At 35.1% G+C, this 26,959-nt stretch overlaps 1 protein-coding gene across 4 annotated transcripts in view; it reads left to right on the forward strand.

The window, feature by feature from the left end:
• The window catches only part of PDE3A (phosphodiesterase 3A), a 308,613-nt gene that overhangs the window by 239,931 nt on the left and 41,723 nt on the right, over positions 1 to 26,959 (forward strand). For all 4 annotated transcript variants that reach the window (XM_054663100.2, XM_520783.8, XM_054663101.2 and 1 more), the window contains 7 exons: positions 2,982 to 3,239; positions 5,765 to 5,919; positions 10,783 to 10,898; positions 19,234 to 19,453; positions 23,035 to 23,120; positions 24,241 to 24,395; positions 26,451 to 26,588. In XM_054663100.2, the coding sequence (XP_054519075.1) occupies positions 2,982 to 3,239; positions 5,765 to 5,919; positions 10,783 to 10,898; positions 19,234 to 19,453; positions 23,035 to 23,120; positions 24,241 to 24,395; positions 26,451 to 26,588 (1,128 nt within the window). The remainder of the gene's footprint in view (positions 1 to 2,981; positions 3,240 to 5,764; positions 5,920 to 10,782; positions 10,899 to 19,233; positions 19,454 to 23,034; positions 23,121 to 24,240; positions 24,396 to 26,450; positions 26,589 to 26,959) is intronic.

Consider the following 26,959-nt stretch of genomic DNA (forward strand, 5'->3'; position numbering starts at 1 on the left):
TAAGGAGATTTCAGCTGCTCTTGTCACAAAAATACTATGCAAGACGCTAGATAATGTTAATCTGTCTCACTATAGTAACCATTTGACTATCCGTACATATACACATAACATGTTGTAAGCCTCAAGTATACACAATACAAATTATTTTTAAAATAAGTAAATAAAATAAAATTCTACTTTTAGCTCAGAAAAATAAAATTAACCCTATAGATACAAATATGACATCTGCATGACTATATATCCTAAAATTATTAATGTTACACTTAAATTTTCATATTGGTTCATAAGAGATATTTATGCCTGTGATCAGAGAACATGGGTACTATTATTAAATTATGCATTAAGTAATTACAGATATATTTAAGCACATAAAATTAAGATTTTCTGTTTTTGTTTTTTTTGTTTTTCACCGTACTGGTTCAACACTTGAGCTATGGAATGAAGCTATTTTTCTTTGCAGCCTGATATTTCCACTTTCCACCTGTCTGATTTTGGCAAGTTATTTGTGTCTAATGAAAGTGAAAGTAATAATAGTACTTACTAATACTTTGTAGACTTGTGGTTAATATATATCAACTTTACCATTATTATTATAGTTATTGTAATTCTAGCAGTAAAAGACATAACTTTTCTGTATGATAATTTTACAGAGTAATTTATTCATTACTTACAGGTATTGCAGGACTAGATATCTTTATGGATGTTAGGTGTTATGATATTTTTCTAATTACAAGAATAATATATATTCACTTTTTCTATAACATAGTTTTCCAACCCACTGAACAATATTTTCTAGACAATAATTTATGAATCTACCCACATTTTTTAAACAAGGATAGACAACTTTATAATACAGATATAATGAAATTTTTTAAAAAAAATTTATCTACTTATATGTATCTCGGTTGTCGTTGCCAGAACACTGCTATACCCTTTGTGTTATTGTTTTTATATGTTTAGATATTTGTAGAAGTATTTCTTTCGACCAGATATGTATGTTGTTTTGCTGGATCATAGAATATATACATTTAAGCTACTAATTGATAGGCTTAGCAAAGTTTCCTGCCAGACATTTTGGATTGTTTTTCCTCACTACTCATTTACCCAAACCATTACTAATGCTTGGTGTTATAAATCTTTTACTGTTTTGCCAATTTTGTAAATGAAAGTTGTTTTTATTATGTTGATTTGCAATTTAATTATAGTGGACATAAGTGGCTTTTTATATATATATTGGTTATTTACATTTTGTTTGAATTGTCTATTCACTTCCTTTTTCAATTTTGTCCTTTAGTGATTTTTTAGAAGCTCTCTGGATATGTTTTATCTTCTCTGTGTGGCAAACATTTTCTCACAGACCATTTCCTCCTTTGCTTATGGTATATTTTCTTATGTAGAAGTTTTTATCTTCATTTAGTCAGATACATTAGGAATATCCTTGGCAGTTTATGAATTCATATTATTTTTAAAGGTTATAATTTCAAGATTATAAAATAGTCCCTCATATTTTCTTTTAATCGTACAACTTTATACTTCTGTTTTTTCTCTCTTTGGAGTTTATTTACTTATATAAGTAAATATATATAAGTGATATATTTACTTATATAAGTAAATATATATAAGTGATATATTTACTTATATAAGTAAATATATATAAGTGATATATTTACTTATATAAGTAAATATATATAAGTGATATATTTACTTATATAAGTAAATATATATAAGTGATATATTTACTTATATAAGTAAATATATATAAGTGATATATTTACTTATATAAGTAAATATATATAAGTGATATATTTACTTATATAAGTAAATATATATAAGTGATATATTTACTTATATAAGTAAATATATATAAGTGATATATTTACTTATATAAGTAAATATATATAAGTGATATATTTACTTATATAAGTAAATATATATAAGTGATATATTTACTTATATAAGTAAATATATATAAGTGATATATTTACTTATATAAGTAAATATATATAAGTGATATATTTACTTATATAAGTAAATATATATAAGTGATATATTTACTTATATAAGTAAATAAATATATATAAGTGATATATTTACTTATATAAGTAAATAAATATATATAAGTGATATATTTACTTATATAAGTAAATATATATAAGTGATATATTTACTTATATAAGTAAATATATATAAGTGATATATACTTACTTATTACTTATATATATTACTTATATTACTTATATAAATATATATAAGTAAATACATTACTTATATATATTTACTTATATAAGTAAATATATATGGCCTCTGTGTTTTGTGCTCTTCGTTTCTGCTGTGAGGACAGAGTAATGACTCTGCTCTGATAGGCAGTTTGGCAGAATATGACAGATGTGCCACAGAATCCCAGAACTGAAATTTCTATTCTAACCAACAACAGGAAGAGAGATAGATTGTGAACTAGCACACAAATGGAGTTTTTTTTGTGTCTGTCTCGAATAACATTCATTGAATAACTACCATTAGCAAAAATATTCATTGAATAAACACCAGGTTCAAGTGTCACATTAAAATATTACTAAAAATAACATTTTATGGTATATTAATGTTACTTTTGGAGTGAAATTCCTAAAGAAAGAACATAGATGTAAAATGTTGAGCTTTTCATAAGGAGTGATATGAAGTTTTTCTTCCCCAGATCTCTGAAACTTTTTGCCTTTTAAAAACTAGTGTTCATCTTTTTAATTTCTTCAACTATGCTTGACCCTCCCCAAGTTCTAGCATTAAAAAATGGGCCACAAATGCAAAAAAGGGTGGCAGCTAGGGCACATTTTAGCAGAATTTGAAATAGGTGGTGTGAATTTTACTGTACTGAAATCCTAAAGAATCAGCCCAATTCATTTCTTAGTGAAAAAGTCCAAATTAATGCTTTGTGCCTTCAGATTCAGGCCTTTTCTTGCCTGATCTTGTCTTGGTTTGTGTCTCAGTCTTCAGGAACCAGTATTACTGTGGACATCGCCGTCATGGGCGAGGCCCACGGCCTCATTACCGACCTCCTGGCAGACCCTTCTCTTCCACCAAACGTGTGCACATCCTTGAGAGCCGTGAGCAACTTGCTCAGCACACAGCTCACCTTCCAGGCCATTCACAAGCCCAGAGTGAATCCCGTCACTTCGCTCAGTGAAAACTATACCTGTTCTGACTCTGAAGAGAGCTCTGAAAAAGACAAGCTTGCTATTCCAAAGGTAGGTAGTAATGACATACTCCTTAAAGGGTTAAACTATTTTTTTTAATTGTCTTCTAGGTCTCCTTCCTGTCACCTCAACTCCATCTGCAGATTCATATCAGTGACTCAGGCAAAATGTGTTGATCATGGTGACAGAAGTAATAAATATTTAAACATAAAGACTTCTGTCCTTATACTTGATAGTTTTCTATACATAGAAAATTTATCTTTTTATGTTACCTCTTTTATTTAATCTTTCATGTTACTTGCAAAACGTTTTCTCTTCTGTATGCCAGGCGCTTTTCTAAGGTGATAAGGATATTGCAACAACAAACAACAACAAAACAAAGAAGGCAGAAATCCTTGCTCCTTTCTAGTGCAGATTCTGTTTAAAATTCATTGACTCCTAAAGCTAAAGGTTCTTTACTCTTTGATTCTCTTGAACGATATACTTCAAAATACCCTCCTGACTTTCCAATACACAATCAGTTTTGAACCCAGGACAGTTTTAGTTAATTATAGATTATTTAAAGTAAAATATATCCTTAGTGATTTCTATAAATATATATTTTATATGTAAAAGGAAGAAATTACACAAACTTATTCTTTTTACATATATGGCATGAGTTTTATGAAAGTAAATTGTAGGAGGATCCTCACCCAGTTTAGATCTCAATATTAATTAAAAATAAGTCATACTAAAGACAAATCAGTGTCAGTGGTCTCTGGTATATTCAGCACAGTTATTTATTTAGTAAACAATCAGCTATCCCTTTGAGCTGGTGGTCAGTCAGTAACATCTGTGCTTCTGCTGTTGTGAGTCTCTTCTCTCAGGAATGTGATCTTCATAACTTTGTCAATAACATATTTACATAGTTTCCTTCCAATATGCAATTCCCTGATAAAGATATACCTAAGTATAATATGACAGTAAGGAAATGGAGAGAGAGATTAACTGGTTCCTTCAGGTCTCAAATTAGACCTGAGGTCAGTGACAGATTTAGGGCAAGAAACCTGGTATTTAAGAGTGTTTGAGTTTTCTCTTCCAACTGAATTACCTTCTAAGATGCACATTCAGATGTTTAAGAGACACTGGAAACTATTTAATATCAGAGCTATTCTTAAATCCCAAGGTGACATATAATTCACTTCTCAAAATTTTTTACCTTCTTTGGAAGAGCAGAATGTCTTTGTGAACTATGCCTATGTGGTTGGTTTATTAGGAGTGATTAGCCACAGATAAAAGTGGGTTGTGGTTCTGTGTGTTATGACTGTTGCTGAAGTTGTAGGAAAAAGACCTTCGGTTTAACTTTTTCTTTTCTTTTTTTCTTTCTTTCTTTCTTTTTTTTTTTTTTGAGACGGAGTCTTACTCTGTTGCTCAGGCTGGAGTGCAGTGGCGTGATTTTCGCTCACTGCATGTTGGCCAGGCTGGTCTCAAACTCGTGACCTCAAGTGATCCATCCGCCTTGGCCTCCCAAAGTGTTGGAATTACAGGCGTGAGCCACTGCGCCTGGCCCAGTTTAACTTTTAAGGTCAAGACCCACTTTAGAGTGTTGGTGCTCATCCTAGTGATCCCAGACTCTTGTCTCAGTGCAGATGATGCTACATGTCCTGTTTAGGATATGGTGGGAGAAGAAATAAGAAGGGGAACAGCAGGTTGGCCAGCAGGGTCTCCTATTAAGAGGAGTTGACACTGATGACATTACCCATATCTCTGTTGTCTAAGTTACATTAATCATAAGAGAAGTGGTGCATTTTATGAAAGACTTAACATTCTTACACTGAGCTCCTTTCATTTGTGAATGAAGATAATAAAGTCAATAATACTTGGGGGTATGACTGTGGTGCAAGGTGATATAAATTAATTCATGCCCCCAAACAAGTGACTTTTGAGGAAGAACTTCTCATAATAACTAATATGTGTGTATAGGTGTATAAATCCTGTTGAATAAATATAACCATAAAATTATCCCAGAGGCAATTGACTCTCACTCCTATAACCACATATTTGTATAAGCATTGAAATAAAGACCCTAAAAGGTTGGTTATTTATTTATTTGTTAGACAGACTTCTGCTCTTGTCACCCAGGCTGGAGTGCAGTGGTGTGATCTCAGCTCACTGCAACCTCCGCCTCCCAGTCTCAAGTGACTCTCCTGCCTCAGCCTCCCGAGCAACTGAGATTACAGGCACCCACCACCACGCCCAGCTAATTTTTGTATTTTTGGTAGATGGGGTTTCACCATGTTGGCCAGGCTGGTCTCAAACTCCTGACCTCAGATGATCCACCTGCCTTGGCCTCCCAAAGTGCTGGAATTACAGGCATGAGCCACTACACCTGACTGCTTATTTTTATAATATGCATTCATTTTGGCCAGAGAGTCTTTTACTAAATTTCTGAGCACTCAAATTTTAGATAGGTGATATTAAACCAATGTAATTTAGTCAATTCACTTCTAATTAAAAGCTCGTTTCCTTCTATTATATTACATAAAATTTAAGAGATATAAAATATTCTGGGTAATGAAGTCAAGTCTCTTTCCTAGCGCCTGAGAAGGAGTTTGCCTCCTGGCTTGTTGAGACGAGTTTCTTCCACTTGGACCACCACCACCTCGGCCACAGGTCTACCCACCTTGGAGCCTGCACCAGTACGGAGAGACCGCAGCACAAGCATCAAACTGCAGGAAGCACCTTCATCCAGGTGGCATATGGCTCTTGCTGGTTTAATGTCTCTTAGAGAAGTTACTTGCCAAAAATGAGTTATAAATTACAGGAGAAGGAAGGCTAACCAATTACATTTGGTTGGAGGTCAGCTTTGAAAATGGAAAGGGTACATGGTTCAAATGCAGAGCAGTATAGGGGTTAACATCAGATAATTAGGCTTAACATCTATTGTGTGGCCTTATATATAAGTGGAAAGAGTGACTTGATGTGATCTCTGCCATTGCGACCTTAGATGGGAAGGGTTAAGCCCAGGATAAAGGTAGGTAATTTTATCTCCGTTGAGATTCATACCGAGACCCTTAAATCAAAAGCATACAACTTGACATTTGCATTTGATATGAGATCCCCCAGCCCAGTCATTAGCCTCCCACAAGACCAGCTGTCTTAGCGTTGTACAAAAGACAAAAGAGCAAATCAAAAGTAGATCATCCTAAGAACACCTAGATATGTTCAAACATTTGGTAATTTAAACTTTTCTGAGGATATTAATTCCAATTTTTGAAAGCAACTTAAAAGCCAGAATTATCAAAACTAAAGAAAAGGTTATATTAACATCTAAAAAGAATCTTGAAGAAAATAGCTAAGGAAAGTTCATTTAGAGGGAGATACTGTGTCCTTTTCTATTTAGAATAAAAATATTATACTTATCCTACTTTATTCAAATTCATTAATTGTGAGAACATTTACCGTATGATTTCAGGTTTTTGAAACACATGTATAAGTTTTATCAATGACCTAATGAATGAAAAATATCCACATCTATGTTGTATTATATGACAGCAATATCAGAAGTAATTTTCTCCTGATTGTTAGCCTGGGATATAAATAAACCACCATACTGAGACTAATAGAAATATTTCAGATGATAAGAATTTAATGACTGCTGACCTTTCTTTTTTGATTAAAAATTTTTAATTGGTTTCTTCCATATTATTTGTATTCTAAGAAATCTATAGAATTGGAAACAAACTCAAATGTCATTGTATATTTTATATGTCAGTATAATCCCACTCCATCCTATTACCTGGACTTTTGTAAAACTTGTAAATGAGACAAGAAGAGATTATGTAGTGTTTCATGAAAATTTCCTGACGGTTGAAATTAATTAGAAGTCAATGATAATATTTTTCTCTAAAAATATTGATCATTGACAATTGCGACAGCAGCAAATACAGATAAATGCTAACAGTATTATAGTTAACTATTGCTTAATAAAATGAATTATGTTTTCAGTGTGTATCATTAGAGTCTGCCTATTTTGCCAGTGCAACTTGCTAAGTTTCCTGTCATAGTATAGGTAATGCTTCATGATTTCCTTCCCATAGAATGACTCTGTCAAAAATCCACTCATGCCTTCTCAAATGCCTTTTTTTCTGTTATTCTTTGTTACTTCTAGTCAAATCCTATTTCCCCTGCTTTTCTCTTCTCTTAGTCAATTAAATAAACTTGAGGGTTTAAATTGAAATGATGACAAGGAAGGAAGTTCCAAGAACTTTTAAGAACTTAATGCCCAAGGATCTTGTCATTCTTCTTTGTAAAATGGATCATCCAAATATTTACAATAGAAATAAGGAATAGCATACAATTCCATTCATTCTCATTCTCTCATTCCTAAAAATACTCGTAGATGTCTTGTCTGGACATACATTTTCCTCACTGCCTAATATACTATCTCATAATCTCACTATCCTATGAAAAGTACTGATGTAAAATCTGAAAGCAATATAATTCCTTCATCATTGTGAAGAAAGGAAATTCATTCTGAATAGAATTTGATCCCTTTAAGGGAAAACTATTTATAAGTAAGTGGCAGTAGTACCACCACTAAATACAACTAGTTTTGGCTTGATTATAAATCACAGTCAAAACCTTCTTTTGAGTTTTAGCCCTGAAATTTCTTCCCTTTTAGCCCTTTTATTTATTCCTTTCCATATCTTTTCATTTATTGGGTCTCTTTGAGGAAGGACTACATTGATCAAAAGAAGAATAAGAATGAGAAATAATAAAAATTAGAAACACAACTTATATTCCTTTATATATCCAGCTGGATAATTTACCCCTGGGTAATTTTAAATACAGTCTGGTAGAAAGCACACTGGACTGAGAATCTGAAGGGTCTTGGCCCTACCACTCAGAAATGTACTATGTTCTTAGAGGCAAGTCATTAGCCTGCCAGAATCTCTGTACCCAATTACAAGGAGTCATTAGGAAAAAGGGGAACTATGACATAATTGGAGGGGTAAATTAGATGGAAGAATACAAGTAGGTGCTTTAAAAATAGGCTTTAGAGAAATAGGAAAAGCTGAAATAAATCAGACCCTAAATCATTCCAAGTTGACCTTGGAATTGACCCCTGCCTGTGTATTCAGGCAAAAAGAAGGCAGTAAACTTGGCAAAAGAGACCGTTACCTGATCAGACTTTAAGGACTTAGAATGGAGTCATTACGGGGATAATAAGAGCATAAGACCACCTTTGGGAAGAAGATTGAGATCTTCCATCACAGGCACGTAGATAATTTTCCTCTGCTGTGCCAGCATGAGAAAACCGTGTAAAGCCTTTCCTAAGCTGTTCTGCTTTACAGAATCCAAATTATTTCATATTCATGAAATTTAAACAGGAATCAGGAAATAAAGGACAGCGATGAAAAGCTGAAAACTGTGAAGGTCTCACAAAGCAATATATGAAAGCACCTGTGAACTATAATGCATTTATATATAATACAGTGATTTATTGTATTAATAGTAAAATACAATTAATTATTTATTGTATTAAGAATGTGATATGACTAGGATGTTATTTATCTTGAGTTCATTAAATCTGTATTTATTAAAGATACTCTAATGTATTTTGCAAACTTGAAAATGAACACATTTTAAATGTTTTTATTTGAAAAAATAGTAAATTGTTGAGATAGCCTTCATAATATATCTTTCTGATATATTAAAACATTCAGTTACTGTAAGGCATTGTCTTTAAACAGTCTACTTAGAAAAGTAAAAGTAATAACCTATTCACTGTATTATGTAATGAGAACTGCAAACATTTCGGCCACATATACATTACGTAATATTTCTTCACAGTAATCAGTTAGTCAATCCAGCAAAATGAATTAAAAGGGACCCGCATCACGAGAAAATAGTCAGTGTTGTTATCTGTTTCAGATCCAAAGTTTCTTTCAGCTCATTATTTCCTAAATGCCAAGAACTTGTGAAATACCTAGGATGTGCTTTCTGAGGAAGATGTCAAACAAATATTTTGATGCCTTACTTAATTGCATTTTATAATTGCTGAAGGTCATACCACATTTCAAGTGTCCTCATATATGGAAAACTGCTATTAGAAGTAAGGAGAAAAGATGAAGTTTTAAAATACCTGGGTCAGTAGTTGAAGAAAAATCTCTCTGAAATGGAAAAAAAAAATTGAGATAACAAGTGTCAGAGTATCAAATTGACCTCAACACAAATTACACATCTTACCCATTGCCGAATTTACTAGTAATTAATGGATACAGACAATAGTAAGACCCATGCTTAGCATTGTTTCCTTTGAGACGTCTATTAGTACAATTTTCTGAAAGTCCCTTTATTCCACATTAGCACATGTTCTGGTTTGGATTTAGCATGCAGGGTTCTAAGCAATGCATGCATAATATTACTTGCACAGAGGGAACCATTTTAGCTCTGGAACCTCTCCAAATTATATCGTATTAATTATAAGCTTATATGGCAATCTCCATGCATCCATGAGCCCATAATTCTATCAATTTTAGGTTTATTTACAATAAGCTACCCAGACAGACCAGGCACATCCTGCTTACATTGCCAATCTAAGATTGGCAAAAGATCAAATTGTCAAATCATATTTACGTAAATTATAGATTGTACCCAGTACCAAATTTACTAGTGCTTGAAAGGACACAGGTGTTAGCAAAACACAGACCAAGCACTTTTCCCTTGGAGCAGTCCAAGATTGTCAACACAACTTTCGAAATTCCCTTCTCTCCCACATTAGGTTGGAGTCTATTTCAGATTCAACATGTATAAGTTTTAAGCAACACATACAGAGAAATTTTGTCTTGGAATACCTCCAAAATTTATATCACAATCATTGCATGACTTACATAACATTCTCTAGCTCAGTCTTCCATGAATCTATTAATTCCACATTTATTTACAATAAGCAACCTAGGCAGACCAAGTACATCTTGGTAAAAGCATTTGCTAGATGAAGATTCTCCATTGCCTTTCTCCTAGTTCCTATCATCAGTGTGTTTAGCATCAACTCCATTGTTGGCATGTCCCTTTTTACAAATTCCCTTGTAAAAAGGGAATTTGACTAGATCATTTCCGTCACAAGGAAATAATGCAAAAAAAAATTATTTATGAATGATTTCATGGTCATTCAATTTTTGAATACAGATCCACCAAAAATAATAGAGTACTGAAGTAAACATTATGACACTTACAGCTTATGTAAATTCACCAGCATCTTAACCAGTTAATCTGTAAGCCTCTTTTAGAAAATCTGTGAGGAACGTAATTTTAGAGTACAGTGAGAAGGTGTTTAATTTTTATTAATTGGATAATAAGAAAGTTATCTTTCGTCTTTGTTAACCCAGTATGCTTGATGAGTAACTGCTATATCCCTGCAACAGAGATTGTTTTTACATAATCTGTTTCATCATTTGGAAGTACAGTGGTTCTGTCACTGAACCTGAACCAATACTCAGATTGGCAAATCTATTAGAGAAATGATGGTTGGGTTCTGGCAAGACTGGCCCAATAACTGATGAATAATTTCTTTAATTTTCTTTTAATTCTGTCTTTCCGGTGCTTTTAGTCCTGATTCTTGGAATAATCCAGTGATGATGACCCTCACCAAAAGCAGATCCTTTACTTCATCCTATGCTATTTCTGCAGCTAACCATGTAAAGGCTAAAAAGCAAAGTCGACCAGGTAAGTAACTTAACTGGAGAAGGGTTCATACTGTGAGTGTGGAGTCCTAGAGTAAACCAGACCTTCAGCGTTGAAATATTCTGAGGGTGCCCTATATTCAGATATGTTTGGTTTGTCTGTTCTAATAACCAATTAGTTATTTTTTAGAAGTCTCAATAACCAATTAGTTATTTAAATTTCCACCTTATGTGATGATACAGATTCCTTCAAAGTTGTTGTATCAGATTTCCTATCTTGAACTAATTAGATGCATAGGAAATCACTTTTACCATCAAGGATCATCTGTGGTAGCATCATCTCATAATAGAAATTCCAATTTTTTAGTGTCTGTTAAAATTATTTTTCAGGAGTATGATATATATGAATTCAAGGAAGTGTTTTATTTACTACACATGAGCTATGATAAGGAATTTAGATATCAAAATTAAGAATAATAAAGCTTTAGATGGGAACATGAAATGATACCGGGGAAGACCACCTCATTTGTTCAGGGTCCTTGCTCACCCAAAACTGTAATGGGAGTTTTTGTCAGATTCCGTCTCTGAATTGCCTTTCCCCTAGAAGCCCAATTAAGAACCTAGGAGATTTCCTCTGACCTTTCCTTTTTGGAATCTAACTTCACGGTTTCACTTCTCAGTATTACAGAAAATATCAATGAGATTTTCAGTAACTTCCTGCTTAGTTTCTTAATCTTCTGCCTTTAACAGTTTAAGAGTTCATCAAATGGTTAAAAGGAAAACTGCCCACTTCCCACTGAGATATGAAACATTCAAGTTCTGGCTTCCATGGCAACCCCAAACTCCAATTTTTATGTCACCAGCCTCATGACATTGCTAAAGGCTCTGCTGGCTTGCCTCCCAAATAGCTGCACCCCTCTGTCTGGATCCTTCACTTCTTACTCCATGCCAATAGTCAGTAAATCATGCTATGAAGGAAAGAACAATTTGCAGGATTTTGGCTCACCTTTCTGAGGTTCTCTTCTTTATGGGAACCTAGTCCCTCAGAATTGTGTGCTTTGCCTCGATAGCTTTTTTGTACCATTTTATTGGAATTACATCAGTAAAATAGACCGTTAAGGTAATCTACTTTTCCAACAACTAATCTGGTCCTCTCTGCTCTTTAGAAATGTTCATTAAATTTTGTCACTTAGAAGTCATTATTGACCTGCTAATAAAATTGAGCTTTCATCAGGGCCAGGCAATGTAGGCTAATGTAGGCAAATACTTAAATTGAGATATTCCTAAAGGCAAATACGGATTTGCTCAGTAATAAGGAGAATCATCTGGGACTCCAGCAAGGTGGAGAAACTGCATTTGAGAATTCCACATTAAACCCAAGACTCTTAAAGGGGTGCTAAAGTGGTTTTAGGTATGTAGGACCCCTTGGCTCCCTACAAAAATATATATAGATACTTTTGGAAGGGGAGCATCACCAGTTAAGGGCCATGAGATTTTATCAGATCAGATTCAAACATGGAGCTTACAACCAGGATCACTAATTGCACAAAGAAATACCATGAGTTTGAGTTAACAGAAACAAAAATACAACTTTCTAGATCTGTAAAAGGGTTAAAATATTTAAATTAAAATTTAATTTAAAAATTTACGTATTTAAGGAAAAATAATAGCAATGAGAAAAGACATAACTGCAGAGCAGCTAAATGTAACTTTTGGAAATGTAGTCAAGGAAATATTAAATAGCATAGTAGACTACTGAAGAAAGAATTAGTAAACTGGGTAGAGAAAGATCGGAAGAAATTATCCAGAAAGCAACACAGATGAAGAATTGGAAAGTATAATAGATTTTAGGAGATATAGAAAAATGAGTCTAATGTACATGATATATGTAATCATAGTTTTAGTAGCAGATAGAAGACAAAAAATACTTAGGAGAAGCCTAGTAAATGGAAAGAAACTCACACGTAGATACAAAATAGTGAAACTACACAACACCAAAGATATACATAAACAAAAATCCTAAAGTCTACCAGAGAAAAGACAAATTTCCTTTTCAGAAAAGGCAGTCAGGCTGAGAGCAGAGTTGTCAGAAATACTGGGAGTCAGAACACAGCAGAATATTTCTTCAAATTTCTGAAAAAATATGGTAACCTAAAATTTTGTGCCTGGCAGATGCATCTTACAAGAATAGGAGTGAACTAAAGACAATTTGAAAGAAGTCAAAACTTTACCACCTGCCAAATCTTTACTAAAGGAATTTATGATGAATATATTCTAGAAAGAATGTATGATGGATATATTATTCTAGAAAGAAGAAGAAGAAGAGAAAGTTTGAGATCTAATGAAAATGTTAAACAAATCTGAAAACCATGGGTCAATCCAAACAAACATTAAATTCATAAATAATAGTATTTCCAGATTTGTGAATAGTTTTTATAAGATTGTTTAAGGACAGAACTAAAATTTCAGACAGTAATAATACGTAATTCAAGAGATGAAATATAAATTTAAGTGTTCTAAATCCATGTGTAGCTCAAAAAGGGGGTTCAGATGAGGAAACTGAGGGAAAAGAAGGTTAAGTAATTTGCTTTCTCTAGGTCATGCAATTAATCCTGAATACTTTCTTTTGTCCTAATGACTTCATACTAGAAAAAAATGAGGATGACAAATTGTCATAATTTAAAACTAGGATATTTTGGGTTCTGTCCTTGGGTGGGTACAAGATAATGGAAGGGTTTCGTTTTCTCTCCCTGTTTCTTCGGTTAAGTAATAACATAAAAAATATTGAATAACCAACATGATAAGATCAAGAAGCTGAAAATTATGGTTAGGGCAGACCCTGGAAATATCAGATCAACTGATGGAACAGCCTCATATTCCTGTGTCCTGATCCCCAGTTTGTATGACTGCACTCTAGAAGAAAGAGCAAAGGAGCAAAGTGTAAAAGGGAAGGAATGTCCACATAAGATACCACATGGGCAGGAATGGGTAGGAATGAGAGCCACAGGCATAGCAAGAGCCCCCTTCCATTCTTGCCGTCAAGTGCATAAGGCATTTCTATCATGATCATTTTGGAGCGGATTTTGCATTGTGGCATCTTTAGACAGCTGTCACAGCACAGCTAAAAGTTTATAAAATAACCTATATCCCAGGCATGCTGAATCCAACTAATTAAATTCCTAAAGTTCAGCCAAAAGAGACAAACACATCTATCAAGAATCAGAGAGCTGAAAACAGATTACAACCCTCCCTAATCAGATGGGCCCTTCTGCTTTAAAATCCTTGCTTCCCTGTTTGGGTTGATGGAGCTAAGTGGTTGTGACATGTTTGATGCAGTTGACTGTGATGCATCCTGGTTTTCCATAAACTCCATGGAAAGAAGCTGGGAAGAGCCCCCTCGTGGCAAAGAGTGTAAGCAAATGGAATCAAATGAAATGTGAAGAGAGTCTGAGGAAACGTGTAACAGCAATAGGCAATGAGGCGGAGAGAAAGCGAGTATGAAGTAAGAAGAGGCATACAGAAAGATGAATACCCTGTTTCCAGAGAGGGCTAATGAAATCTGTTCTTTGCGCAAATCAAGTAAACAGCGTGTCCTCTAGTTTAGTCAATCAATGTTAATTTTAAATAGCTGAAACACAAATTATTATGCAGTTACTAATATAAAATAAATGAATGAAATCACATAGGACTCCTTTAATTAGAGCTTAAAAGCAGGAGATTCAAATATAATTTGTATTTTCAATTTTGCTCTTCTAGTATGAGTCACTGACATTGTGGAGCTACCATGATATTATTCTGCTTTAAAAATTCCTTGAATTTATCGTTACTGTATTTGCAGTAGTCCTTTCCCGGATTCATGTAAGTTTGGCTGCCGACTGCAGTGATAAGAGATATCTCTACACCTATAATCTAGACTCTGTTTTTCCTATACAAAATTTGAAAATATAGAGAACTTTAATTATGGTATTGTGATTCTTTTTCTTTGGCATTCTCTTTAGTGCAATTTCTGCTTTGGAAAAAATATTCGGGCTATCCATTTTCATCTGGGCATGGAAAAAAGAGATGTCTTTATCAGACAAGCTGGTTCCTTTTTTGTTCCATTAAAATTAAACTGAGAGAGTTTTATAGCACAAAACAGATGGATTCACTTAAATAATTCCCCTGCAGTATTGTTTATTTTCTCTCTTTGATTGCCCAAAATTCCTTGTGTCTTGACACACATTTTCTCATGCTCTCAGGAACAAGGAATTAAAGGCCGAATTACTCAAAGGAGTTGGCATTTTAGACTTTATTTTTAAAATTATATTTTTAATTTTTTGTTTTTAAATGTTTTGATTTTAAGTATTTCACATTAGGACAGTTTGAATCATTCAAAAATTTATATTTCATGAGCTATGTCTTCTTCCTGGAATCTGCTAAAATTACCCAAATATAAAGTGAAGATAAACATTAATATACTTGAGAGAATGCATGTTTATCGGAATCTCTTCACTCATGGGTGAGTGTGTAAATGTGTGAGTGTGCGATGTAAAATTAGATGAGATTTTCAAAGGTTTTAACGGTCATCCCTCTAACTTTAGACATGATTACATTGAAAGCATTTTAGAAAATTTTAAAGACTTCCAAAGGTTATTCCTCCCTATTCCTTAGACTGTCCTCTTTCTGTATCTGAAATAATTTATTTATAGTTTATCCTTTCTATAAAGAAAATTTGGTTATTATCTGCATTTATCTCCCTATCTTTTTGAAGACCGATACGGTCTTCAAAATATGCATGCACATCCTAATTCTTTCTGTTTTTAAACTTTAAGTAAACTAAGATAATGCACACTAGGAAAAATAGTAGTTTGGCTTTGGAAAAAAAAAGAGAACTTATACTTTTATAACTTTAGCTTCTCACCTGCAGAATAGAAATATCCCTGCTTCTCATGATTGTTGCCAAGAGTTACACTTTCTTTATATTTATTTATTTATGTATTTTTTGTGAGATGGATTCTTGCTCTGTCGCCCAGGCTGGGGTGCAGCAGTGGTGGGATCTCAGCTCACTGCCACCTCTGCCTCCTGGGTTCAAGCAATTCTCCAGCCTCAGCCTCCTGAGTAGTGGGATTACAGGCATGCACCACCACATCAGGCTAATTTTTGTATTTTTAGTAGAGATGGGGTTTCACCATCTTGGCCAGGCTGGTCTCGAATTCCTGACCTCAGGTGATCCGCCCTCCTCAGCCTCCCAAAGTGCTAGGATTATAGGCATGAGCCACCGCGCCTAGCCGAGTTATGCTTTTAAAAGTGTTCAAAATATGTAGACTAACACTGTAGAAGCAGAGCTTCTCTCTTACAGGTTTATTTTAAATTTCATCCTAGGCAGTAAATTTGATGTCTTAAAATCTGCTTGTTTGTTTAAATTTAGTTAATCCGTGAGTTCCAAGAACTCTAATGGTTGTGTGAATTTTAAAATGTGTGTTTGAGAGTGAATTGCATGTATCTGAAGCAATCAGCTGGCAGCTACTAAAACTTAGCAATGAAAAAATCACTTCTCATAAATTGCCTTCAGAAAAAACAGGGTGTCAAGACAGAAATGGACAATGTTCTCATGGGCTTTGAACTATTGTTCTGTTAAAAAAAAAAAAAAAAAAAACTGTGTAGAAAACTGTCCCAAAACTCACAGTTTACTATGAGAACAGCTAAGGAATTGCCTAACACAGTGTCTATCAGGAATCTCTTTTTCTTATGACACAGCAATTACTTTTAATTGCTGTTTTTGCAATTACTTTTCATTGCAAAAACCACAATTACTTTTGCACCAACCTAATAAAACTTTGCCCTGGCCCTACCCAACCCTATCCAGACTTGCCCAGCAACCTCTCTGACCACGTTCCCTGCCCCTCTTTTTCCTTTTTGCTAAGCTGCCAGCCACTGACCTCCTGACTGCTCCTCTGACATCCCCCAGGTATGTCCCTCTTTCCTGAACATGCTTTCCCCAGCTACTTCTCTAAATGTCTTCTGTATTTCATGAGGCCTCTATTCAAATTTTACCCACCCCCACCCTTTCCCAGCCAGAGAGGCCTTCTCAGTCCATCTTATCTAAAGAGCATTTCTGTTCTTCCCTGCCTTCTACTCTGTGCATTGTTTTCTTCCTATTACTTGAATTTAAGTTAATTTTCTTTTTTATTGACTTTAGTTTTTAGTTTCTGTCTCCCCTAAAAAAGTGGGAGCTCCATTAGAGCAGGGATTTTATTTTATAACCTACTCCATCCGTGGAGCAAGACTCACAATAACTACTTGTTGGATGAAGAAATCATTGAGATACTCAGTACAGATACCTCGGTAAACTTTCTACCACATCATACTAGGATTCAGCTCCTTAACGGCTACAGTGCCTTTCTAAGATTATCTGGAGTCCCTGTCTAAATCCAAAAAGTGGTCAAAATTAGACCAACCCTTTTTAACCTTTACATCAGAGCACCCATATATGTGTAATAGTATTTGTGAATATCGTAGCATTAGAGAAATGGGAAGGGATTTCAAGTTTGAAAACTAGACTTCCTTTATTTTATAAAATTATAATGAGAAAAACTAATTATGAGCTATTAGAGATAATATTAAAAATTGAGTTTTTTCTAGAGTTTCCAAATAAAATATTTCCTTTTTTAAAAATATTTTCAACCATTAAATAATTCACAGCAAACTTATAACCCACTTGCTGTGCAGAATCATACATTGACTGGGAAATTCTGAGTTAAAACCTTTGTGAACTTAATTTTTTGTTTTGTTTTTGGCTCAGGATACTATGTAATGTGAGGGTTTGTCGTTATCTTTGGAAAAATAAATGAGTCTTTTTAATAGACGTAGAAACCGAAATAAAAACCATCAGGCATGACGTAAGGAGCAATGCAAACGCTGCCTAATACGCCATGGGTTTTACTTGCCCCTTGGATAGTCTCTGATAGAGGTACTGGTTTATAAGCTGCATTTTACTAAGAGTAGCTGGGTTTACTATATATTCTCCCATGTACTAGTACTGTGACCTTGGGAGGGTTTTTTAACCTCTCTGGGTCGAAGTGGTTTCGTTTGCTTAGTATAAAGGCTGGGAGGGGGTTGAGCTGCTGATTAGGAACTAACAATAGATATGTTGAGAAAGAACTAGAAGGGGTTGCTGCTCTTCACACTGAAGCAAGGGGAGAGTGAGATTTCTCATCTTTAACAACAACGACGACAAAAAGAAATAACAGTGCCAACAAGAAATTTAAAAGAAAATTACACACGAACACACAAAATCGTTCAACAAACTTAATATTCTTTTCAGTGGACCAGAAAACCTTTGGTATGACAACTCAAACTTTTGAGGAAGCTGGACCCTGGAAGCAAACTTTGCTGTAAGCCAGCTGCCAGCTAACCACACACATAATTTGATGATGTGAAGGTGGATGGCTGTAAATGTTCCTAAGTGGTGAGAAATAGACAACGACTTTTAATAATTTCATTTCATTTGCCCTACAGTACATTGTTCAGCCATAAAATCATGAAAACCAGTAAGCAGGTTGTTAGGCAGAAGTTATTTCTCTCCTTTTTTCCATTTTAAGTGCAGGCTGCCTTCTCTGTGTTTGGGAGAGAGTAACTTCAAAAGACATCGTCCTGGTCTTCCAACAGCCACGCTTTGAAATCTAAGCCAGTGTCCTGTAAAATTCTTACAATCTAGAGTAAATACAGACAGTTTGGCCCAAATACCCATACTTGAAATGGAAACTTTAGGCCTGTTGTTTGCTCAGAAATGCATTATATTACATTTTAAAATGTTTTCTTCAAAAATTATTTTGATCAAAGCACTCTTTCACACCGAAAGGTCTTATTTCACTGAAACTGCGAATGGTTAAGAAGGTTAATTTCCTCTCAGTAATGCATCTTCTGTATTTACATATTTTAAGCATCTGATGCCTGCTGAACTCTGCCCCCAGATACTGGTTAATGTTTAAAACAATAGCAGATCCTGTTCCTGCTAAAACCTTCACAACCTAAGAGAAAGTAAACACATGAGAAAATTTTAACTATTACTTCCACGTCAGAATGACAAGAAGAAACAAAAATGGGAGGAGAAAATAATATCCTTCTATCCTGAAGTTACTCCACGACACCAGGGCTTTGGCTGTATGTGCCAACATTGCCACTATTTTTTTTATGATGATTCATTCCTCCCATTTAATGCTGTGGAGACACCCCAACCACGCTGGCTTCAGATGTTGGTATGTGGAGGAGGCCAGCCCGGTGACCTGAGCAGGCACGTGGTTGTTACTGAGTTTGTAAGAGTCCAGGTGAAGTTCAACAGTTGCAATTTTGCATTTTAAAGACATTTGTTTAGTTACTTAACTCTCATTCTTTCTCAGGTGCCCTCGCTAAAATTTCACCTCTTTCATCGCCCTGCTCCTCACCTCTCCAAGGGACTCCTGCCAGCAGCCTGGTCAGCAAAATTTCTGCAGTGCAGTTTCCAGAATCTGCTGACACAACTGCCAAACAAAGCCTAGGTTCTCACAGGGCCTTAACTTACACTCAGAGTGCCCCAGACCTATCCCCTCAAATCCTGACTCCACCTGTTATATGTAGCAGGTAAGGATTTTTTATGAACTGAAGTTTAATAATAAAACCGATGATAGTTTTCCCCTAGAAATACCTACCACCAGCCCACGCAGCTTGGGGTAGGTTTGCCAAAGTATTAGACAACCAAGTATAGGATAATGTGATGTGTGTTGAATAGGCTACAATAAAAACTTATGTTTTAGTAGTTTTCTATTAACGAAGTTTAGAATCCATGCAGTTCATACAGCCAATCTTTAGAGAGGATACAAAACTGTTAGCTGTATATGTTGCCTGTTTGCTGATGGGGAATATAGAAAGTATATAACTAAAAAATGATACCAAGTATTCTGTTGTAATTCTTCATTTTGTTGGAATGTTTGTACTTGTTCTCCAGGGAACGGGTTACATTGATATTAGGCATATTTAATCGTCAGTTTGCATTTCCCATTTTTGCAATTTTAAAATGTGTGAATAATACATTGCACAGGATGGCTGGACTCACATAGTTCTCTGAATGCAATTTAAGCAATTGTATGTGTTATTCTATCATGTTGAAACAAAATTACAAAGTGTTATCTATCACAGAGGTTAAGAAAAAAATGGCCTAGCATGGCTGGAGTAATTATTTTGCCAATGTTGTCACGAAGAAATAATTATCTCTTCTTACTGGTTAATGTATTTTTATTGTTCTTCAGTAACAGCTTGAATAATTTATCTTAAAGCATTATGGTATTTTTTAAGTAGAAAAACAGTTGAGTGTTTTTAACTATGAGAGTACCTTGAATAAAACAGTATTTCATTTCTGAGGTTGATGAGGATAACTATTTGAATAAATGAGTAACTTGTTGGTTTTCTAGTATCAAATATTACCTCATAGACTCAGATTTTTTCATTGTATTCAGCTTTAAGAAATAGCAACTTATATTAAGCCTCATAATTTTCATTTTCATATTTTTTACTCATAAGTTCTGTAAATTAAATGAATGTTATTTATAATTTTTATTTTTACCTCCTTTATCTTTACCGGCATTTTTACATGAGAAATTATTTTCATTCGTTTGCCCAGAGCCAAAGTTATTCTACTATGCAAAAGTTATTCTGCTGCCCTCTATGAGTTTTTTAATAAAATAATTTCTGCAGGATATTAATCTCATCTCTTTTCCACAAAAGAGCAAGTTCTGTAGTAAAATATTCAGAAGATATATCATACATCCCTGTTAGAAATTCACAACACACATGGCTTTATTAAAACCTCTGAGAAGCTCTGTTAAAAGAATCCCTCTTTATTTATTTTTGTTGTTTCATTTAGTGTTTTCTGAATTTATTCGACCACAGAACCAATTTCTTTGGGTTAACACCCAAGAATTGCCCATGGATCTAATGTTTGGCAGAACACAATTAAGAAGCATTGTTTTATTGTATGCACCCTGAGCCAAGATGAAGCCCAGTGGAGTAATCTTCATCAAGGACATCTGGGTTCATTATTTTTAGGGAGAGTCTCCCACTGTGGGTTCCGGACTTTTGGGAAATAAGTCCCCTAAAGGAAGGAGAGAGATGTTCAGAAAAGCTATACCACTCACGCAGCTTTTTTCATCATAGTGTTTTTTTTTTTTTTTTTTTTTTTTTTTGTATTCTTAGCAGGAAGAATGTAATGGGATTTGTATAAAAGGTTTCAGAGAAAAACAAGAGGATTTCGCTGTCTACTTGTTCAGTAATGTTTATAAATCCAGTAGTGTGTGTTTTATTTGTTTGGGCTTTATAAATCTGTAATTCAAACCAGGTTTTATTATTGCCTTAAAGGCAGCCACCCATGTAGGCACAGAGAGCTCCAGAAACACACAACTAATTGTTGTGGTTTCCCCTGCTGAACTTGAAGAGTTTGGCGTTGAATCCCAGTCTCTTGGCTGCTGTAATGTCTATGCAACAAGCTATTTTTCTGGCATGAGAGCTGGTATATTTGAAGTACTAATTTAAATGGTCCTTTTAGGTATTATTTTGCAATGAAAAAGTTTAAGGCTAATAAACTCGACTTCTCCTGAGCTTCGTCTGAGAATGTAAGCCTACCAATTGCATCTCCTTTCTTTTCCCTTTTTGTCCTATCATTTTCTTTTTATTCTCTAACCCAAACTGTCAGATTTAATAATTAGAAATATTTTACAGGTAACGTTTTTCTATTTACACTCAAGGGTTGAAAAGTAAAGTTACTTAGTATGCAGATACGGTCTACCTACCTCTTCTCTTAGTGCACACACGAGCATAATTCAGGGAAAAAAATGATGAGTTATTTAAGATATTAAACAATAAGCTATCACTGCTTTTTTCATTTTAGAGTGGGTAGTCTGTGGTTAAATAACAAACAAAAAAATCCTCTGAGACCCTTTGTAATATTAGTCAGAAGGAAAGAACCCAGCAGCAAATGCAGAATCAAAATCTAATCATGAAGTTTCTAAACAAGACAGAAGAGGGAAGAGCCAGTTTATGGCCTGTGCCAGGCCATTTGTGGGGTTACTGTTTAATTTTTAAAACAGTCAAACTTCATTCCTCCAACACCCTCTGTTAGAGGGCATTGCTCACCTCTCTTACCTTTGTTTTTCTTGGTGGTTTACGGTACTTCTAGGGCCTGTTTCTCTCAACCAGCATCCTATGTAGTCAGTCATCAAAATGCACCCCTCTTTTGTTCATTTCCTTAGGGCCTTAACACGTAACTGATCGATCTGAAAAAAAGAAGTCAATTTTTATTTTTTAGCAAAACATAAAATTCATATACTATCTTTCTATTTCAACCTATGCTGTCTTAAAGTTCTGTTTAGACATAAAAATATCATAACCCAATTAAATAAAATAAATCTAATAATGAGGCTTTTTTTTTTTTTTTTTTTTTTTTTTTGAGATGGAGTCTCGCTCTGTTACCCAGGCTGGAGTGCAGTGGTGCAATCTCCACTCACTGCGGCCTCCATCTCCCAGGTTCAAGCGATTCTCCTGCCTCAGACACCCCAAGTAGCTGGGATTACAGGCATCCACCACCCTGCCTGGCAATTTTTGTATTTTTAGTAGAGATGGGATTTCACCATGTTGGCCAGGCTGGTCTTGAACTCCTGACCTCAGGTGGTCCACCTGCCTTGGCCTCGCAAAGTGCTGGGATTACAGGCGTGAGCCCATAATGAGCTTTTAAGCAGCCTGGCCCATAATGAGGCTTTTAAGCAGGCACAAAGGTATTTATTGGGGAAGATAACTTTTGTCCAAATATAGGTCAACACCTGCAAAATGGCTACTATAAGTAGGTAGCAGCCTATACCGGTATTCTCTAAATAATCTAACACAATTTTACCATCACTTTCACCTCAAATATGATCTAGATAAAGGAGGAGGAGAATGAGAGTCAAATGAACTTTCTAATCCTTTGTATTGATTACTCTCTCACAAAAAAGAAAGTAGTACACTGCATATCAGCATTTATGTATGAAACAAAATGCATATTTTCACAAAACAAGTAAGCAGAAGGTAGAAATATTTGACTATTGTTGTTTATCTTAATGTATACATAGATGGTATGTGCCTATGACTTTTTGAAAACAGGAGGATATACCTATAACTCTTCCAATATTTTTTAGCTGTGGCAGACCATATTCCCAAGGGAATCCTGCTGATGAGCCCCTGGAGAGAAGTGGGGTAGCCACTCGGACACCAAGTAGAACAGGTAATTCATTGTTTTGGATTCTGTTGCCCAAAATGGAAATTGCCTTATTTTTGTTTTCCTGATCAAAACAGTGACCTACATTTCTGATATTTTGGGGGGCGCTGGGAGACGGGGTCTCATGATGTCGGCCAGGTCGGTCTCAAACTCCTGGCCTCAAGTGATCCTCCCGCCTCAGCCTCTTGAAGTACTAGGATTACAGGCATGAGCCACTGTGCCCAGCCTGATTTTTTAAATTATAGGTTTAAAAGGACAAGGGAGAAAATTAAAATCATCTGTACTCCTACTCTCTAGAGTTAATCATTGGTAAAGTTTGGGTGCAAAGCTTTCCAAAATTTTTTCATACATTTATACATGTGTATATTTTTAAAACACAAGAGGCCATTTTATATAATGTATAGAACTATATAGAAATATTTTATCTTGCTACTTCTGACATTGGAAGTACTTTAAGTGGTTCCCAAAACATAGCAAATACTCAGTAAACTTCCTTCAGGCACCTTAGTCAGCTATGAGAAATGTCATAGTTGCTCAGAGAGCATAGACTTCAGACTCTGGGTGTTTACTGATTGGTCTTTTAGTTAGCACAGTTTACTGCTGACTGAAATGGCGACAGTGAAGAAGGACAGATAAGGAAGGAAGCCACAGGATTCCAAGAAATAGGATTGGATACATAGGATTGCCCATGCTCCCAAGCATATGCCATCACTCTGTGCTACACAGAGAACTTTATTCCTGGGTGTGTCAACTCAGTTTCTCCCACCTCACGTGCCCGTTCTAGAGTGTTTTAGCCACTCAGTGGTTTAATGTATAGGGAGAGAAATAGAGAAAAAAGAAACATAAAGCTGTAGGATTTGTTAAAGGTATGAACTGTTGATCTAAAAAATATTATTGAGGGGTTATTGAATGTCATGCGGATTACAGATTATAATTTCCATCTGTTTTACTTTGTTAAGAGATGTGTGATGTTCTCCACCCTATGATCCTATGTTCTTGGAGTGCTCAGGAAAGCAGTATTTCCCTAAACACTATATTTACCGTATGCATCTTAGCAAAATTTGCTTAAATGAGCCCCCTTTCCCCATTGTAGATCTTGTAATAAGTTGTTCTCTTTTAATTGTAGATGACACTGCTCAAGTTACCTCTGATTATGAAACCAATAACAACAGTGACAGCAGTGACATTGTACAGAATGAAGATGAAACAGAGTGCCTGAGAGAGCCTCTGAGGAAAGCATCGGCTTGCAGCACCTATGCTCCTGAGACCATGATGTTTCTGGTAGTCCCATATCACTTAACTCACTCATTTACTTGAGAGATCAGCTTCTGTTACAGATATTGGCTTAGAAATGAATCTTTGAGGCCGGGCAAGGTGGCTCACACCTGTAATCCCAACATTTTGGGACGACGAGGCGGGCAGATCACGAGGTCAGGAGTTCGAGACCAGCCTGACGAATATGGTGAAACCCCTATCTGTAATAAAAATCCAAAAAAATTACCCAGGCATAGCCGGGTGCAGTGGCTCATGCCTGTAATCCCAGCACTTTGGGAGGCCAAGGCGGGAGTATCACGAGGTCAGCGATGAGTTCAAGACCAGCCTGACCAACATGGTGAAACCCCGTCTCTACTAAAAATACCAAAATTAGCCGGGCGTGGTGGCACGTGCCTGTAATCCCAGCTACGCAGGAGGCTGAGGCAGTAGAATCGCTTGAACCCAGGAGGCGGAGTTTGCAGTGAGCCAAGATCGTGCCATTGCACTCCAGCCTGTGCAATAGAGGGAGACTCTGTCTCAAAAAAAAAAAAAAGAAAGAAATTACCCAGGCATGGTGGCAGGTGCCTGTAATCCCAGCTACCTGGGAGGCTGAGGGAGGAGAATCACTTGAACCCAGGAGACAGAGGTTGCAGTGAGCTGAGATCATGCCACTGCACACCAGCCTGGGCAACAGAGTGCCACTCTATCTCAAAAAAAAAAAAAAAAAAAAAAAAAGAAATTAATCTCTGAAACATGAGATTTACAGATGTATTTCATCCGGATTAAACATGTATTACAGCCCTTCCCATACATATCAATATATTTTTTCTCTTTCCAAGCATTATTGGTCTCTTAATGGTTCTATTATCTGGTGATTAGAGGCATAAGTATTTATAAAAGTTACACAATAATTGCAGATATTTATTAACCCAATCAAAAAGTAAATATAGGAAAATGTATTATTTCATTCCTTAAAACAATATTTTATAAAGAAAGAAAAGAAAGATGAAGGAAGGGAGGGAAGAAGATATTCATTGTCTTAGGGCATCTGCTGGTTTTCTCTAGTACCTCCTTGACTTAGAACATGAACCAATATTTGTTTTTCTTGTCATATTGTCAGGCATATATTGGCACTAGCCACCTATTAAAATATCCTTTAATGATTACTTACTTTGTGTATTTAAAAAGACCCATTTAAGGAGGATGGAAGCATATATTTGAGTCAGCTTCATTTTGGGGAGGTGGCAAGTGGTAGAAAACTGTTGACTCTCAAGTGATCATCAATGGCTGTTATTATCATTTTTCTTTTACTGTATTTACTGTTTGTATTTCTAAGTCAGAGAGATCGTCAGGTAAAATAATGTATATGTTTCCCTATCCTCAGTCTCTTTCTTCTTTTTTTTTTTTTTTTTTTTTTGGCAAATGTACTCTTAAGAACATCCTCATTTGGGACCACTTATAAAAAACCTTTACTTTTACGTAGTACATGTTTCTCAAGAAACAGTAGGTCACATGAAATAAATTAAAATCCCTAAAAAATATGGCAATTGTTATTCTATAGGATTAATGTCCATTTTAAAGCATTAAGATAAACTTAATTAATAATAGTAGGAATGATCAGGTCCTCCTACTCATGGATTTCTTTTGAGAGCTTAATTTAAGGAGGGAACCCTCATCTCAGAAAAATTTACATGTCTATGTAGAGATATAAATTTACATGTAATTTCAGAATATTCTGAAGTCTTTAAAACTTTATTTAAGAACCTTGCAGTAGTCCCAAAGTAGTTACACTAACTTATAGAAGAAACATCCGTGTTTTTGCTGGAGTGTATATGGACCAGTGATAGGCAAGCACCTAATAGTGCAAAATTTATATCTGAAATGGCGTTTGTTCCTTTCCTTCTTACTTTGGGGTCAATGTCTCGTTCATGTTGACTTTTTTAAGCAAAGATCACTTATTCACCTTGGAGTTTTAAGTCATTTATTTCCGATAGCCACAGTTGTTATTGAATTTAGCAAAGCACAAATTGCCCTGTAGAAAAACTGCATGCTGTTTAAGTATTTTAATGTTAAACATTACAGGACAAACCAATTCTTGCTCCCGAACCTCTTGTCATGGATAACCTGGACTCAATTATGGAGCAGCTAAATACTTGGAATTTTCCAATTTTTGATTTAGTGGAAAATATAGGAAGAAAATGTGGCCGTATTCTTAGTCAGGTAAGAAATGCATTCATTCACACTAATTTAAATATAGGAAAAACAGTTCCTTTGTTGCTTAAAGCTCTGTAAATTCTTGACACTTGTGGATAGGTGTTATGTGGAGAAAGGAAGTTTTAGAGAACACAACATTCTGTAGATTCCTTGCTGTGTGTTAACAAAAGAAACTGGAACTTCAAGTGAGTCAAATGTCATATTCTACAATTAAATATGATATATTTTTAAAGACAAAGTAGGTGGGGATAGAGATATATAGACAAGGGACAAACGATCTAGAATTCATAGAATTAAGCAAAAGAAAATCTGACACAAGCCTCTAAAAGAAGAAAACTGCCTATTTAGAGATACTAATTTATTGTCTGTAATTATTT

Source organism: Pan troglodytes, chromosome 10 (assembly GCF_028858775.2).
Source record: "Pan troglodytes isolate AG18354 chromosome 10, NHGRI_mPanTro3-v2.0_pri, whole genome shotgun sequence".
NCBI classification, from domain to species: Eukaryota; Metazoa; Chordata; class Mammalia; order Primates; family Hominidae; genus Pan; species Pan troglodytes.